The following is an 18380-nucleotide window of genomic DNA, read 5'->3' on the forward strand; positions in this document are numbered from 1 at the left end:
TGCACAAGGCAAACCAGGGTGGTGCTTTAGAACAACTTGTTCAGAAAGATATAATCTTTTGTAAACTACAGCCTACTTTGTTGCATACTGTGAATGGGCTTGCTGAGAGCAAGGGTACTAAATAGAAAAGAATAAAGTAATTTAAATAGAAAGGATAGGGAAAAGCGTGGGGGGCGGGAGATTGGGAGAGGGCTCTGGTGAGAGAGACAAATGTGAGCTGAAGAGCTCAAGAGGGATAAGCAAACCATTTAACCCACTGGGGGACATAAGGGTTATAAAAGCTAGTCCAGATAATGGGCTAAGAATCCAGAGTCTCTGCTGAGAGAACAATTAACACAGTCCAGTCTGTGGATGTTTTCTTGTTGCATAATTTTGCATTCAAATCAGTTTTAACAGTTTTGTTGCTCTGAGGTCAGTGATCACGTGTCCAGGGAGGTTAAAGTCTTATGTATCTTTCTGGAATGGATGTCAAATGGGTGTCCACTCATTTTTTTCATGTAAGGGTTGCTCCATCTGTCTAGTGCAGACAGCAGAGGGGCACTGTAAGCCGATATTGTGAAAGAAGCAGGTGAATAAACCCTGGATATCAAAATCCTTTTTGTTTGGTCTAGCAATGGTGTGGTCTCTGTCATGTGGGGACACAGCTGTCATCTAGGTCGAGAGCAAGGCCTGGTGCCTTGGTGAGAATATGAGTTAGGTAGTCTATTGCTAGATAGATGCCATTTGTGGTTGAGGGGCTACTTGTAAACCAAAATAGGCTTGTCTCCCAAGGCTGCCTTGAGACGGTCATCATTTTCCAGAAGTGGTTAGAAGTCATTAGTGATGTAGCTGTAGGTGACAACCAAAGGTGTTTTGTTATTCTTGTCCCAGGGCCAGTATTGTAGCAGGCTGGAGTTGGGTCTGAATCTGGCTTTGTTGATACGAGTGGCTACAGTTTGGGGATTGTATTGTAAGTGCAGGAAGCCCTGCTCCAGAGCCGTAAAGTATGCAGCCCAGCTGGTAGAATCAGAGCAGATATCTTTTGCAAAAATGTATGCCTTTCTGAACTAGTTATTCCACGGTGCCAATTTGCCCTGCTTTCTGCCTGACTTCCGACTAACACGTCCAACTACTTATTTCTAAGTTACTGCAAATTAAGTCCTCATGTGCCAAATTCAGCTGACAATTACAATTGAACAATGTACTTATAGGCAAAAGGAAACAAGAAGACAATAGGGCTGTGCAGTGGAAAAAGAGGAGTGGATTTGGCTTGCATGGTCTTTATTGCCAGTAATGTGTTAAGAAACAGCTGAATGTTCAGGTTCTAGCTTTCATTTGTAGGGCTGTGTAGACTTCTCATGGCCAGATTAATCGGTCTCCTCCATATTTCCCAAGAGCAGTCAGGTAGAAGGATGGTTACTCAGTGAGATGGAGATGCCCATGGGCTGGAAATTATCTCACTACTGTTCACTCATTTTACACAACGAATATTAAATAGAAGATGCAAAAAGCCAGTAGAATCAGGACTAGTGCATCATCCTGATCACTGAGCCACACACTGACTCCCAAGTCTGGTCTGCACTGTATTTTAGCTGATATACAAAATCTATGATTCAAAGGCTATAGCTCAAGCATACCTTGACTACTGCCAATTATACCCTTCTGGCCACAGAAGGTTGGAGCTAGAGGCACAAGAACCCTACGTTTACCAAGGCAGAAATTGTCACAGCTATCCAAGGAAAGCAAAGGGAAGCACATGTCATAACCTGTTAGTTAGCTTGAAAATTGCAATCCTGTGTTTTAAGGCTTTGTCCACTTCTTAAAAAGCACAGCTCAGTCTGATCTCAAATAAAGATGCTAGATTTGGCAGCTAATATATTGACTGAACAAACTGTTTGCTCAACCCTGGTAAAATATGCTAGATGAGTCTCTTGCCACAAACTAAAGGCAACATGGGCATGGACTAGCAATGTGATCAGCATATCATGGAACTGGCCCAGTTTATGACATTGCCTAAGGTCAGTTCTCAACAAATGAACAAACATTGTAAAACACATGAATAATACCTGCATCTCCCTATTATCAGCAAACACCTGCCTACTGCTGACAATGTTCTTTCTACTTCCCAGCTTTACCCAGTTTCGAATCATTCTTGGTGACTTTGACTACAATGCTATTGACAATGCCAACAGAGTCCTGGGACCCGTTTACTTTGTTACCTATGTGTTCTTTGTTTTCTTTGTGCTGCTGGTAAGCAAAAATGGTTTCTTCCTATTGTTTAGATTACAGTTTAAGGGCTCTTAGAGCCTTTGTGCATTGTATGCACACACAGCGAGAGATTCTCCAGCTACAACATCTTTATAGCATAAAAGTGCATAGCAGGAAAGGGCATACAATTGTAAAAAGGAATTGGAGCCCCAGACAGATTAAGTGGCTTGTCCAAAATCACGCAAGGAAATCAGTGGCAGAGCTTCAAACTCACAGGCCTGGTCCTAATCCAGTGCATCAAGTACAAACCCATTTTTCCTCTCTGGAAAGAATGGTGCTGGTCTGAGTGCCCTGTCCCCTTCCCCTCTGTGTTTGCAGAGGGATTTTCCAAGCACAGATAGGCAGGCTGGGAACAGCCCACCTGTTTATTTGATCCCTGTCAAAGGCAGTGGTGGGGTTCACCCAATAGTATGGCTGTGCAACCTGTTTCTGGCAGCCTCACCCTTTAAACTCTACTGGGGAAGCCAGATACTCAATGTGCTTCCTTTCTTCTCTTTTAGAACATGTTCCTGGCCATCATCAACGACACCTACTCTGAAGTCAAAGAGGAGCTCTCAAACCAGAAAAATGAGCTGCAGATCTCAGACATCTTGAAACAGGTTATATAGAGATCCCCGTTATATTTGGGTCCAGGGGCAGATCCAGGATTTCCTAAATTGGGGTGCGGGAAGTGGGTGTGGCTGCATCCTCTGCTGCTAGCCTCGAGGGACTTTTTTCAAGTCCCTAAAGCAGGTGATTTAATTCCCCCTCTCCTTCCCTTCACCTCCCCCTCCCCACCTGCCATTGTTGCTTTCCCCACTGTTTCAGAGGCAAGGAAACCACCAGAGCTGAGCTGTGCCAAGGCTGGGGTCATCTGGGGTTCCCCCCTGTCCATCCCAACTGCTGCTTTCCCAGTCCCCAGTTGAGCCCAGCCCACATGAAGCCTGGCTGGGGTGGACAGGAACAGCTCTGTTCTTTCCCTACCCAGGGCAGTGGGGAAAGCAACACTGGCAGGCAGGGGAGGTGGGGAAGAGGAGGAGAGAAGAATTTTCACTTCCTTTAAGGGCTTAAAAAAAGTCCCCAGAGGCTCCTGTGGTATAGTGCAATCCAAAACAGGGGTGCAGCTGCCTCACTGCACCTGCTCTGGATCAGCCGCTGCTCAAGCCTTCCTCATTTTAAAATTGTTACAGACACTGTCATAGTTCCCTAATTCATCCACAAATTATGGGGGATGCATCTGGATCCAAGCACCAGCTCAACCCCCTCCCCAGTATGCTGGGCAGCAAGAGAAGTTTTGAATCTGGATCCCAGTATAGTCAAGCCTCACCCACAACACAGCTCTGAATGTTTAGTCATTGAGATCTGTCTGTGAACTTTGTAGCTTGAATCTGCCCATATCCATTATCCCTGCTCCCTCCCCTTCCAGACTTAGTCATCTGCAGCACCCCTTACCAGTGTTGATCTCTTTCAAAATGCACTCAGTGCCAAGCCCAAAGTCCATAACATGTGTTTGTTATGTATAAGAAAATATTTAATAATGGAAGAACCCAAAAAACCAGGAAATAGAGCAAGGGGATGGAGGAAGCTTGCTCCTCAAATACCTGCAGGCATGAGTACATTAAAACCACCTTCCCTCTAGTGGCAGGCTGTGGACAGTGCACCACTGCAAAGTGGTGCCGTCTGATTAGTACCTGCTGAAGGAGTAGCTGAGCTGAGCACTTCCCTGGGGGCAAATTCTGCAGATCAGGTTTCTCCATGCATAGGTGTGTAACTGGGCTTAGGCTTCTAAGTGTGTTTCTATTTCATGCTGCCTGAGATCCTAAAACCAGTTAATGGAACAGGTGGGTGGGTCTTTCTCATCACTGCTTTTCTGTGACTCAATCTTAAGCATTCGTAGAGGGTGTTTGACAAAAGCAGATGCATTAATGAGTTTTTAAGGTCTTTAAAGGGGTAGAATAAGACTGCACTTAGGTGCCTAGGTCCGCAACTCTGAATAGGTAGAATAGAAATTAGTGCCACTGTGCAAGGAACCCCAGGATATCTGCATGCCTGTCTGTCCCACTGCTTCTTCCATAATTTACATTGGTGTCTGTCTGTGCATGCGACTGCCACCCAGTGGCAGGTACAGTTCTGTATCTCTTCTAGTTGAGCCAACCAGCACTGAAATTAAGCAGGGATCACTCTTTATAGCCCTGTGTTTAACATCACATTCCTGATATTAAAAGGAAGGGAGTTAGATCCATAAAGAAATGTACTTGGCTTTGGTAAAGCTACAGTACACTGTGTTTCACTACTAGCTCTGCTTTGCTTAACTAGCTTTGCTTTGCTTCTGCTCTATGTTGTTTGCATCTTTAATCCCAGGGCTATAACAAGACACTGATGAGGCTGAAGTTGAAGAAAGAGCGTATTTCTGATGTGCAGAAAGCTCTACAGAATGGGACGAAGGAACTAGAGTTTGAGGATTTTAAGAATAGCTTGAAAGAGTAAGTGGACCAGCTTGAAAACAACCCTGTTTTCCCATAAGGATGCTTCTTTTTTCTTGAGATGTATCTACACTGAAGCAAGAGGGTCATGCTGCTGAGGGAATAAGCCCCACCCAACCCATTCTGCTTTGCGTGGGTCACCTCCAAAAATGAGGTAGCGAGGGTCGTGCCCTGAGAATCCCCCAAGCCACTGGAGCGTGCAGGAAACCCAGGACACAAGCACAGTGTCAGGTCATGAGCACAGAGCACAATGCCCATTATAACATTTTCCTAACCTCATTTCCAGGATTGAGGTACATGGAGTGGGAGTGTGGGCACAGCTTATTTCCTCAGGGAGGACAAAGCATGCTGCAATGGAGTACACTTCTCTTTGGAGAACCACCAAGCCCTCCTCACATTTCTGCTGCAGGTCTTAGTTCTGCCCAAAGCATTCTCACCTTCCATTGACTTTGGAATCATCATTGCTGCAATCCATGATACGATTGCAGCCCATCTGGTCATGCCCCAGCTAACTTTCTTCTAGCTGGCTTGGGTACCAGTAGCAGCAAATGAATGGGAATTTATGAGCTCACCTGGAGGTCTGTATACTTCTCAGGTGGCTGATTCATGTTGAAATCAGTGATGCCACATCAATAATTCTATTGGCACTTGAGCAAACTAAATTGAACCTGGTTCAAGTCTATCTAGGTAGGCTGCAGTCACATCTCCAGTTGCATTATGGACGTACACTTTGCATTACACTCTGTTGGGTCTTATGGGGTCTTCCCTTCTCATTTAAGGAACTGTGGTTCATCTGATATAAATCACCATAGCTATGCTGCGACCAGTGGAGACACTCTGTTTCATACCAGCTGAGAGTCCAGTCCTAAAATTTGGGTAGTTCAGCACAATGTAGCTAGACATGTCCCTTCTTCCAGAGATGAGGAGTATCCTCTAGTGTATGCAGCTACCTCTGCCCTGTACCAGTTAAGGAGTCTCCCTACTGGGATGACTGGCAGGTCAGGGAAGAAGCAGCTGTCTTGCCACTCCTAGTTTGTGTTTTGTTGCAGCTGCAGGATGCCAGAGAATGAGTCATAGTTTCCTCCTCTTGTAAAATGTTTGTTCCTTTTTCCTCTGTTGTTTTCCTCAGTCTGATCTAATCATTTAACGAAGAGCTAGTTATTGTCATTCTTGTGTATGGGACCCATAACACCCAATATTTGATGGCACATCTACCCTAACTCGTTTGGTTCCCAACCAAAGTAGCATCTAGTTCCAAGTGCCTGGGTCAGTTTTCAGGGCTCTCCAGGTGGATTATCTCCACTCTATGTGCTCACACTTCTATCCACGTAATCCACTGCTACCACCCTGTTTAGCTCTTGCCACATTTACTTCCTTTAATTAATGTAGACTAGTGTAATTAATTTAGATGTCAAGATCTTTGGGGTGGCAGCCTGTTACCTATTGTAATGGAGTTCCTCCCCCACCCCCCGACCTTCCCCCCGGGGTGGGGGCAGGCACTTGTATTGGACCACTGCAGCCTTGTCTGATCTCAGAGAGTGGCTCTCTGAAGCCAGCCCAGGTGTGGCTTCTAAAGCAGGAGGGAGCCCTGGCTTCTTCCCACTCTGAGACCCAGGCCTTTTGGTCCCTCACCCTCTATGTCCATGGCCCTGACTCAAGGAGCTATCATCCAGTTCCACTCCCATGAGAGGACCCTTATCTCTTGGTGGAAAGAATAAGTTCAACACAAAGTTCCAAGCAATGAAACAACTCTTCTTTGATAAAAGCATTTATTAGGGCCAAGACCATGTAGCCAGGTGTTTTCTGCCCCCCTTCACTGGTTAAGCAGCCTCTCTGTCCCCAGTCCAGCCTGCACAACCCTGAGCACCGTGGAGTTACTCATCTGTTGCCTTTCTAATCTGCCTGGCTCCCTCGAAGCCCCAAAGCTGCCCCTGCTCCTGTTCTCCAGATTCTTCTTCAGGGAGCACCCTGTTTGTCCCTCGCTGCTGTGGTAGTTGTTGCATTTATTTACCTCTCTCCCTTGGAAGCTGCCTGGATGTCACTTCCAATTCCACCTTTGTTGACTTGACAACAAAGCTATTCAAGTCCCTATTGATGCTAGAGGTCCACATTATGGAGATAGGTAGGCAGATCTCTTAACAGCAGGGGCTCAATTAACTCTTCTTTCCTTATGTACAAGCTAATTTACTCCACTAAGGTAGGCAACATTATAAAAACATGAACACATTTAAAACAGAAATTTTGTCCATCCCATGTGTAAAGCCACTAACACATTTCTTAGTCCCGTAAAATTCTAAACCAGTAATTCCAACCTTTCAAACCCTTCCCTTCCCCCTCCGTTCACCCTTGTAGTGAAGCAAGATTGTGTTGCCAACTCATTGATGTTTGGGTGATCTGGGATTTTTGGTTCTGACACAAAGTTACCCTCAAGGCACCACTTTTACCCCAGCACTTTTATTAAATTAGATTCCAATCACCTACTGAAATGCAATGGCTTCTGTCTCCTCAGATGTTGTATTTCCCTCTTACTCTAGGCTTGGTCATGCTGACCATGAGATCACAGCAGCTTTTTCCAGATTTGACAAGGATGGCAACCAGATCCTTGATGAAGAAGAGCAGAAGCGAATGAGGCGGGACTTAGAGGAGAAAAGGGTAAAGGAGGAGTGAATGGGGCTAGAATGGGAACGCTCTATAATTCCTTGTGTCCAGATATAGAGTGGGGGTGTGGGCAAAGTTAGTGCTGTGTCACCATCTCTGCATGCACAGCAGCTGTAGATGAGTTTATGAGGACCTGTGAATTCAAGTGTTTCTGTTCAGGCCTATGCAGCAAATCTCCAAGTCAAGCCTTAAGAGTGCTAAGATCCAACCTTCCAGGTGTCTTTGCTTTGTCTTCCAGGTTGCTTTGAATACAGAGATTGAAAACTTGGGGAAATCCTATGGGGGAAACAACTTGGATGAGAACCTCACTGCTGCAGAGGCAAAGAATAATCACACCAACAAGTCCAACTGGGTCTCTGAGGAGGAATTCCAAATGTGCGTCATTGCTGATATTAGTCTGGACTCACTATTAAAGCCATTGCTGGTGTCCACCCCCTTGCTGCTCTGGTTGAAAGCAAATCTGAAATCTCACCAATGTGATCTGTCCCTTCCAGATCCCTCCTTATGAGTGCATAAAGGGACAAGGCAGTATAGAGAGGCAGGCCCTTTTTACCACATATTTTGCATTTTCTTGAAAAGACTGTCTTGGAAATTATACATTGTGCATCTGGCATCATCTCTCTTCAGCTGTCTCTTCTGGTAATGTAGCCTGCTCTAGATCAGGTCAGAGGTTGAAATGGGCACACAAGGCCACTGGAAGTTGGCACACTGCAGAAGAGTCCCTAGAGGAGCTACCCCGATTTATGTCAGCTGCAGGATTTTCCCTTACACGTTGAGTTTGAGCACGAGGACAGTTAAGCTGTTTCTTTCAAAGAGGGAGTGGAAGTCACACCTTAAAACATAGAATGTGGCATCAGAACAAGACAGCTAGGGCCATACTAAAAGGCAGCTGGAGGGACCCTAAGAAGCAAGACACATTGGGAGCCTGACCTGTACTAGGTGCTAACAGGCTGAGAATATAGTTTGGCTATATCCATATTAGTGGTCAGCAGGGATCCAGGTTTTCAGTTTGCTGTGTGAAAATGTAGATTTTCCTTTTTAAAGGAGAAAACTGCAGGAAATGATGGGTTGCCCCTTGCAGGCTGGCAGCCTTCCAGCCTTCAAGGAGCTTCTTGGGAGTTGGGGGAGCAGGAGGAGTGCAACTGGAGGCAGAGAGCATCCTGTGCATGGCAGGCATGCAGCTCTGGCAGCTGCATGCAAGTAAGCCTAGGTTGGGTAGGGGTTGGAGGGACAGGGCTTGGGGACTATCTGGGGAGCTGTGGAGCGTGTGTGTGTGTGTGTGTGTGTGTGTGTGGCAGAGGTGTGTGGAGGTAATTGGTGTGTGAGTGGGGGCAGGTGCCTGCTGGGGGAAGGTGTCGGGGCACTGGGGATGCAGCGGGGGGGCAGCGGGTCTGAGGCAGTGCTTGGTGCTCCTGGTGAGGCCAGCTCCACACTGCTGCCAGCAGGGCCCACCTGGAGGCACCTGCCCCTCCAGCACAAGATGAGGACAGAGGGAATCCTTTGGGGGAAGCAGGGAGTTGCATGGCTGGGCCAGCAACCAGTACCTGTGCTCTCAGGAGTGGGGTAGCCAGGAGACACTACCCAGGGACGCTATGGCCAGACTGCCTGGTGCAGTGCAGGAGCCCCAGCCCAGGGCCGGGGGTGCTACAGTTGTCTCCTCCTCCCCCCTCCAGCCTGTGCCTAGGCCAGACTCCTATGGTTGCCAACTCTGACTGAAGCTCTTCTGGAAGATTTTTTTTCCAACATGACATAATGTTATTAATACAGGTGCACCGATAGAAATGTTTTGGGCTGATACTGATGGCTGATTCTTAACAAGCCATATCGGCCAATACCAATCCAATTGCCAATAGGCAGCCAGGCGGCTTGGACAGCAGTGTCTGGCTGCTAAGTCTGTTGTGGAGGAAGGGGGGAAGGAAGTGGCATTGCGGGGGGAGGTGGGCAGACTGAGGCCCCTGCAGTGAGGGAGGGAGTGGGGCTGGGGCTGCACAGCCGGGACAGAGCGTGGGCTGCACTCCTAGCTGCCTGTGTGCTGCGCTGCGGCTGTGCACATGCGTGAGGCATTTTATCAGCAACATTATCAGCCACGTTAAACAAAAAAAGCTGATTGCTGATACTGGCAATTTTCCTTATGTCGGTGCTGATCCATATGGGACCAATTTATTGGCACACCTCTAGTCATTAATTGTACTGTTCAACCCGTTCACAATATCAGTCTCCTGGATTGCTTTCAGTAGTCACCGGGAGTTTGATGCCCATCCCAGTAGACTCCCAGCCAATCCAGGAGGGTTGGCAACTGTACAGACTCCCTTCGCCGTTGCTTCCGCAAGCTGGAGCCAGCATACTCTGGCCTGGGCAGGATGGGGCTTGGAGCCCTTCACCCTCCTTCTGCTGCCTGCAGTATGGCCAGTCCAGAGCCATGCTGTGCTTCATGCTGCTGCCATGGAGAAAGGCACTGGTCCTCCCTGCCTCACTGGAGCCCCAGCCCCAGCCGGCAGCGCGAGACAGTGTGTGGTGCCCCAGCTGCTCCCTGTGGTTCTGTGAGAGGTGTGCTGCATGCACCTCATGCTGGAGGCTGTCCCCACCGTGTTCCCACAGACCACCATCCTGTGAGTCCATGTGGAGTTGGGTGGGGCAGGGGGAAGCTGGGGACCCCCTCTGGAAAGGCTTGGGGGGCAAGGGGCTGCATGTGAAGAGTGAGGGGTACCAGCAGGACTGGGGGGTGCTGTAGTTTGTGAGTGAGGGGCACTGGGGGGTGTGGGGGAAACTGTGGGTCTAGAGTGAGGGGCACTGGGAGGGCCAGAGGGCTCTGGGTCAGGAGCAAGGGGCAACAGCAGGGAGGGGGGGTTGTGGGTTGAAAGTGTGGGGCACCAGCATGGCCCAGGGGCACACGGGACTGTGGGTAAGGAGTGAGGGGCACTGGCATAGCTGGGGGAGGCCAGGGGACTATGCAGCCTAAGTGAGGGGCACTGGCAGGGCTGGGGATGGGGCTGTGGCTTTGGAGTGAGGGGCAGCAGCATGGGCAGGGGCAGGGCATGGACATATCAGGTCTGCTCAATGCCACAAAGCAGCAGGGGGACATAAGTAGCTGGACCTGCATCCTGGTGAGTGAAGGGGGAAGGAGAAGCTCTGATTTTCCATGATAAAAAAACCTAAAATCAAATGCCAAAATATATGGGTATTTAGAATTTATTTTATTATAATGATTGAGGCACTGGTAGGCTTCCAAATTGCTTTAAATTTGTAAATATATCAATAAAACATTGTGTTAAGCTGATACCTATGTATATAATAGCATTTCATTTTAATCATGGAAAAATGCAAATTTGGGGTTTTTAAATCAGAGAATTTGGTATTTTTTTAATCAGAGAATTTGCAATTTTTGAACAGAGAAAACCAGGATCCCTGGTGGTCAGTAGATAACCTGGTTGGGAAGCAGCCTGCCTTTAGCAGGACCAGTCAGAAACTGCAGCGGGAAACCCAGTGTAGCCAGGGATCCCAATGCCCCCAACTGTAAAACAATATAGTTGACTTGATTTATTCAATTTACACCAATGGAGGATCAGGCCCTGAGTTTGTACAAACTTCTGCAAGTCCCAGAGCATGTCCCACTGGAAGATTAGCAACACTCTCTTTCACAGCCTCCTGAGACGGGTGCTGCAGCTGGAGCAGTCCATTGGCAGCATCGCATCCAAGATTGACTCTGTGGTCACTAAGCTGGAAGCTCTGGAGAGGAACAAACTGAAGAGGAAGGATCTGGTAGGCAAGCTACTCGACAACATTAGCAAGGTCAGTAGCCCTCTGCCAGGTGCCATTGCAGACCCATCCCTTGCCTGAGGGACTATGCTTTTTACCTTCCTCAGTGGATTGTGTCAATTATCTACTTCATCTTTCTGTATAAGACAATGAGAGTTAAGGGTGCTTTTTCTTTTCCAAGACCAAGCCATTTTACTATATGGGTTCATGTGATACCAGATCTGTTGCATCTAGTCTTCCCATCCTAACAGTCAGACAACATCCAGCAGCTTATCCAAGACACACAGGAGCAGAACGTGACTCTCAAATTCTTTTGAAGCCAAAATCAGACCTGGTTAGGTGGCTACAATTGGAATTGTACCTGCTTATACCAAGTCTGAGTTTGCCCCTGTGTCCTATAACACTAAGGAAGCCTCTATCTTCCTTCTCGGTGAGGTTGTCTGTTGCTACTGTAGTCTTGGAATTGGACCTGTGCTTGCAAAGACCCATACAGCAATCTTTATACTCCATGTCTGTTGAACTAAAGCGTGCAAGATGATTTTATGAGGATAAAATTAATAGCATTCTGGTCTGAGCACAGTGCGAGCAGCCTGGATCTCCTGAGTAATCCAGAAGATACAACCAGTTCCTTTGGTAATGAGTGTGTATATCCACATGGCAGACCATGAAGTGTTCACCCTGCAGCACACAGTAAGCATTAAGTTACTGTGGTTAGATTGTAAAAGACATGTAAGATACTTAGTTTAAAACAAGTAAGTGCAATGTAGACTCCTGCACCAGGGTGGTACATGGGATCTGGGCCCAGGGGAGGAAGCAGGACAAAGCCATGGATAGCTCATCCAGGGGATGTTGGGGGGAGGGGGGTTCCCTACTGCTGCATGCACTCCCCCAGGGGAAGCATGAGGGGGCATTTGCCCCCCCCCAGATTTGTGCACAGGGAAGATGCAGGCTGTGGGATTGGGGCTCTCTGCTCTGCTCCCTTTTCCTCAGGACTCGGGAGCCCTGTACCAGCTACACACCCCTTGCCCACCCAGCAGCAGTGGGGGTGGTGAGTTGTGCCTCCCACTGCTGGACAGACAGTGGACATGCAGCCAGTGTGGGGCTTCCAGGGCAAAAGCAGCAGAGCAGAGAGCCCCAAGCCTGCAGCAGGAAGCTCACATCCACCCTTGCCCCACTCTGCTCTGCTCCAGCTGTGGCAGGGGGAGGGGGCAGGGCACAGGGAGAAGATTAGCAAGGAAGAGTTTATGAAATTGAAGACTTCTGCTGAAATTCATAGGAATCTTGTATTTTCATTATAGTCAACCAGGCCTTGCTGATATGCGTTTCAAGGGGTTTTTTGGACATTTATCAAAAATCTAGAATGGTGGATTGAGGTGTTAGAAATAGGAGGACATATGCTAATACTATCTTTGCAGAGGATTTTCACCAGGGATTAATTTGGCCCATTTTTCTATAAAGTAGTTGTCAGGTTTATTAGTCGTTTCACCTGGGTGATGGAATGGCATGTTGCATTTCTCATGTGCTAAAGAAGACCGATATTTTTCTTTCTGGCTTGCTGAGTAAGGTGGCTATATCTTTCACACATCTCTCTTGCTTTAAGGAGAGAGACTGTGCCCTAGCTCTGGAAGGGCCTTGTTTTAAAGTCTTTGTCATGTGAGCTATTTTTATCTTACATCATGTGAAAATTGTTTAATGCTTCCTTCTCAACCCTTTCTAAAGGTAACTATTTGTGAGTTGAATGGACTTGTTTGATGGCATAAGTATTATCATTCAGTATTGTAATTGTCAGCAGGGATGAGTCTGACTTGCTCAAAGAAGCTGTGGGGGTTTCCCTTTTAATTTTTCTTCTAAACCTCAGCGTATGTTTTTATGCATTTGTGGTGTTCTTGTTTTATGCACTTTGACAAGGACTGCTGTATAATACTGTATAATGGCAAACAAGGAGTCTGGATTAAAGTAGATTTCCTATGATAGACTGAAGATAGGGTGAATCACAGAAGATATTAGTGAAGGAGCAGACCCAGTAGATCCATTCCACCTCCCTGTCAATATAGGATTATTTCACTCTTGCATTTCGAGTCTTTCACACTTTTGTTTTAAATGTCTCAAATAATGGGATTTTTGCTCCTTTCATCTCCTCAAAGCTCTACCTACTAGGAAGCTTTTTTCCACATTTCACAGTATATTTTTTGCTTTCATATATAGGACCTATGGGCTAAAATTCTTTCCTAGGAATACTGCTTCAGTAATTCCTCTCCTTAAGGCTCTCAATTTCAGCCTGGAATACAGACCACCTGTCCCAGAAGGGCTTCTAGAAGCTAATTCTACCTTAGGATTCCCACTTGCCCAGAGTGGGGGGAATAATTTACTATACCCCTTTGAGATGGTTTAGCATATGCCTTGCTCCACACTCAGTCAGATTGTCATGGTGACTGGACAAAGCAATGGCTGTACGCACATATCAGTCTACCCTGGCCTCCAGAACATAGGGCTTTTTTACACATGCAAGCGCCACAGCACCAGGTGCTTTAAAAAGCACCTGGTGCTGTGATGCTAGCAGTTATATCAGCGGTAGGGCTGTGCAAAGCTTTGGTCCCTGATTTGATTCAGTGGAGATTCAGCCCAATTCAGTGGCCGAATCTCTGAATACGAATCTAATCAGAGAACCCACAAATTTCCCCGAATCGAATCGGAACCCTCCAAATTGATTCAGAGAGATTCAGAAAGACTCAGAGATTTGGACATAGACACAGTGTTAAATGTTTTTCTATATACCTCTAGGTAGCAGGTGGCTCGTGGGTGCTGCAGTGGTAGGGCACAAAGAGCATTCCACAGAAGCACGAGGGGCTCCCCAGTGCACTCAACAGCAGACCCAGAAGTAGACTAGAAGCACTTCAGGTCCACTTCCGGGTCCACTGGGGAGTGTGCTGGGGCGCCTCCAGCTTGGCGACTGGTGCCTTCTGGGTCTGCGGGGCGGGTGGGAACCTGGAGTCCCCCCGCAGCTGATCACCAAGCCAGGGAGCTGTGGGGGGACCCCCCAGCACGCTTCCCAGCAGACCCGAAAGTGGACCGGAAATACTTCCAGTCCACTTCTGGGTTCACCGCCGAGCACGTGGAGGCCCCCCCGCCCCAGTCCTGTGGGACGTTCCATGCGCCCCAGCATTGCAGCGATCACGAGCCATGCTGGTACCTCAAAGTATGTAGAGAAGAAATTTAAAACTGCGTCTGTGTCCAAATCACTGATTCTCTGAATCAGCATTGAATCTTCAGATTCGGATTTGGCTGAATCAAATCAGGGACAGTGATTCAAATCAATGAATGGAATCATTGTCCCTGATTTGGGCCAAATCCAAATCGAATAGGGCTCACTTTGCACACCCCTAATAAGTGGCAAAATGTCCATCAGTGCTGAGAAAATGGTGGTTGCACGCTTTTGAACTAAATCACCTTGCCACCATTTTCTGCACGCTGACCCGCATTTCGCCACTTATACAACTGCATGTGGCACAGTGCAGTTTGCCTCAGCTCACGTGCAGCACAGACTCGATTAATTGAGTCTGCTCCAAAGCAGCAGATCTCTGGTGTGTCATAGGAAAAAAGTACGTGTATAAATGCTCATAGCCAGTTAGGAAATATGCCTGTGCATATTTTAATAGTGTATTAATAGATGGTACCTGACTATATAGCATTGTCTTACAGTTTTTCAGGAGTAAAAAAAGTTTATTGGGGCTGTTGTGCACAACAAATGGTTAACGGGTCTATTTATTAATGCATTTTGACACATTCATGTTTATAATGGGGTGTGGGGGAGCCTCCAATTTTCTGTTTGCCCAGGGCCCCAATAAAACTTAATCCACCACTGCTTGCAAGCCATACATTATGTTGGAAGGATCAGATGGTCAGCCTTATTAAAGAGTTTGGAAGTTGAGTGGCTGGGCAATCTAGTCACAGTGAATAATTCTTACCCTCTTCCTCCTCCCATCCAATCCCAGTTGCCTATTACCAGCAAAACTGGTAACTACATTTCAGCTTCTTGATTGCTTGGAGTGACTACTACTCTGAGAGTTCTTTGCGTGGAATTTGCAAGGTAAAATTGCTCACCTATATCGTATGATAGTGGTTTTGGTTTCTGATTGGATAACTTCAATTCAAATTTGCATATGAATAGCTGTGCAGTAACACTAACTTTTATAGGTCCTACAAAGGCCGTGAACAATACTGCCCCAGCTACTGGCCTATTAATTGTTTATTGCAGGGGTACACAGCACTCCAGTAACTATTCAAAATCAACCAAGAACATTCAATAGGGCCATAGGGTGCTGCTATGCTCTTGCAAGTATACATTTCTATGTATACACCTTTGCAAATGTACAATGACATGTATTGCTTTCGGGAACTTTCTTGCAAACAACAGTTTACAAAAATGGATTGCAACTATCCAGTCCACACTAGTATTTTAAACTGTGATGGTGCAAGTGTTTCCACTAGCACCTTTCTAAAGAGACACCTTTGACCCTTGTTGAAAAAAGTCCATCATAATCCAAAGAAGGTGCACAGGGATTTGGGGAGATATTTTGATGGAGTCTGTGGCCCATGCATCATATAGCCTGTTGTATTGCTGCCTTTTGACCCTTGCTAGTTTTCTTTGCAAACTGCTAACAAAGCAGATGTCCCTTTCTTGTGCTTGTAACTAGGAAGAAGAATCCAGCCAAGAAGAACTGCTCCATAGGAATCTAGACCAGCCAGTACAGGAGGACCAAGAAGACTGGGAGACCGGGCATATGTTGGGGAACAACCTCAATGGGAGCTCTTCCCGAAGTGGTAATAGCATCTATACAAATCTGCCCAGATCAGGGCTGCCAGGCTCTCAGGTGCCTAAGAACACCCGGCCTCAATCTAATGTGCACTTCTAGCTGGCTAGAATGCTCCCCCCTGGGCACATCTACATGAGACTTTTACTGTGGAACTGCCTAATTAGCTCCATAGTAAAATGTCACTGTTTACACATGCGGTGCTATTAGGATGGAGTAAGCTAAACTAATTAACTCCGCCACAGGATAGTACTTGTATTTACTAGTATTTACAAGTACTATTCTGTGACGGAGTTCTTTACTCCACAGCAATGCATGTGTACACGCTGATGGGGCTGGCTGGGGCACAAGGGTGCTTCACTGTGGGGGCTGCCTACCAGCTAGCCCCCACACTGAAGCACCCTTGTGTTCCAGCCAGCCCCACTGCAGCATGTTGAGCCAGGCTGGAGCAGCCGGCAGGCTGACCCCATGGGTCTTCTGCCTGCTGGGGATGCTCTAACCTGGCTCAACATGCTGTGGTCTTGGGCGCACATGCAAACAGTGCACCTAGGAGCAATAAACTCCAATGCAATATGCGCTGGAATTTATTCCTCTGTGCTAATTGCATGTGTAGACGTGACTAAGTCAGTGTCAGTTGTATCCCATTGTTACACTAGCCAGGGAAGCTGAAGGCAGACACCACCAGAGAGACTTCTGTCACACTGGCAATGTACAGAATCATGGTTTGTCTTGATTTTGCTTGCCAATGTAAGTGACCAGTTGTGTAATACCATAGAACTAGAACTTCAGAAACAAATGCTAGAAATCAGTGGAAAGTCTTATTTGGATCTAACTGGATCTAAACAGGCTCTTCTCTCCAAATCAGCTGAATCAGTGTCTCCACTACAAGCTATAAACACTCCAGAACAGTGAGAAAGTTTAGATCCAGAAAGGACCTTTGCAGCTGCCCCCCCCCCCCCCACACACACACACATACAGAGTTTTTTGCAGGATAGATGTGTAGGAATTAAGTAAACAAGGCAGCTTAATTTGAAAAGGAGAAATTTTGCTCATTTTAACTGCTTGCTTATTCCCACTTTTCCTCTCTTGGTCTGTCTCCACCCTGCTATAGTATCTGTGTCTTTATCCCTTCCATAGCAGGTACAGAACCAGAGATAAAAGGACACCAGGCTAGGACAATTAAAATGATTTGAGTGTCTCTAAAATAAATAAGGAAGAAATTGGAGTCAATGAAAACAAAGGCATAATTAGGTAGCGCTATGTCCTGGACTGCAGTGCATGGCATAGCAGCTGCTGCCAGGCTACCAACAGTGGGACAGTGACCAGGAGAGCAGCACCAGTGGTTGCTGTTTTTGAGTCCTCCCTCAGTCAGCACTCAGGGCTGGTGCCTCTGTCACACCCCCATACCCCCCTTATTTACGCTAAGAAATGGAAGTGGGGTGGTGGTCATTTGTTCACTGGCAGCTTATTGGAGCTATCAGAGCTGCCATTCACAAGGTTTCTAACCTAGCTGTTGATCCTGGAATTTCTGCAGTTCTGTTGTCTATTTTCATGCCCCAAATTTCCCTTTTATGAAAATTCATAGTGCTGGAAATGTAGCCATGAAATTATGACATTTTTGTGTGTTTTGCAAAGGAAACCATTTCCTTTGAGGTCAGGGCAAATATGGCCTTCTTGTGTTGGGAAAACAGGACTGAGTTCTATTTCTCATTGAAGGGTGAAAATGCCACTCTTCTGAGCATTTGATATTTTTGTTGAGACTTTTTCACTTGGATGTCATTGATGCCACCAGCTACGGATGCTGATTCATTCTTGGCTGGTGTAAGGCAGCATTGAACTCAGTGAAGTTATACTGATTTACACCAACAAGCATCTGGCCTTCTATGCATTCCAGATCATCAGTTACATTATGTTGTATGTTTCGGATTCCTGCAGAAGATACACACGTACACATACCAGCAGTCACATTTCTTTAATAAGCAGCACTGAAATACAATAGTCAATGGAATTGGCTGGTATGAGATTTTTAGACTTTAACAACAATTATTTCTATTTGCTTAGTAACTTATAAGGCTGCCAATACACTGCTCGCTGGTGGGGAGGGGCTGTGTTAATCAGAGTAACAGCTGCTCTAATTAAAATGGCTCACCATCACATATATTAAGGTCCCCCCACCCCCAGTCCTGTGTTTCAAAATGGCCCTGGGGGGGTGCTTTAAAGTTCACTAGACAAACTTTAGTTCAAGCGCCCCTATGGCCATTTTGAAACATGGGGGGCTTAATACACATGATGCTGAGGTGACATTGGAGTGTTCAAATTAGACTACGGAGCAGACTCCATTAATTAAGGCTATAGGCACTTTTACATCCCAGAGTACTTTACAGATTTTTTCTCATATATAATATGCAGGAATCTCTTTGTTCCACCAGAAAAGTGCAACCAGCCA

General features: G+C 46.6%; 1 protein-coding gene across 1 annotated transcript in view; it reads left to right on the forward strand.

Moving 5' to 3' along the window:
• The window catches only part of PKD2L1 (polycystin 2 like 1, transient receptor potential cation channel), a 49086-nt gene extending 32201 nt beyond the window's left edge, over positions 1-16885 (forward strand). Inside the window, exons 9-15 of the mRNA XM_059729684.1 lie at positions 2109-2229; positions 2748-2846; positions 4588-4709; positions 7244-7361; positions 7606-7742; positions 11009-11156; positions 15818-16885. Of these exons, the coding sequence (XP_059585667.1) occupies positions 2109-2229; positions 2748-2846; positions 4588-4709; positions 7244-7361; positions 7606-7742; positions 11009-11156; positions 15818-16036 (964 nt within the window). The 3' untranslated portion in view covers positions 16037-16885. The remainder of the gene's footprint in view (positions 1-2108; positions 2230-2747; positions 2847-4587; positions 4710-7243; positions 7362-7605; positions 7743-11008; positions 11157-15817) is intronic.
• Positions 16886-18380: the final 1495 nt, after the last annotated feature.

This window comes from Alligator mississippiensis, chromosome 6, assembly GCF_030867095.1.
Source record: "Alligator mississippiensis isolate rAllMis1 chromosome 6, rAllMis1, whole genome shotgun sequence".
In the NCBI taxonomy this organism is placed as follows: domain Eukaryota; kingdom Metazoa; phylum Chordata; order Crocodylia; family Alligatoridae; genus Alligator; species Alligator mississippiensis.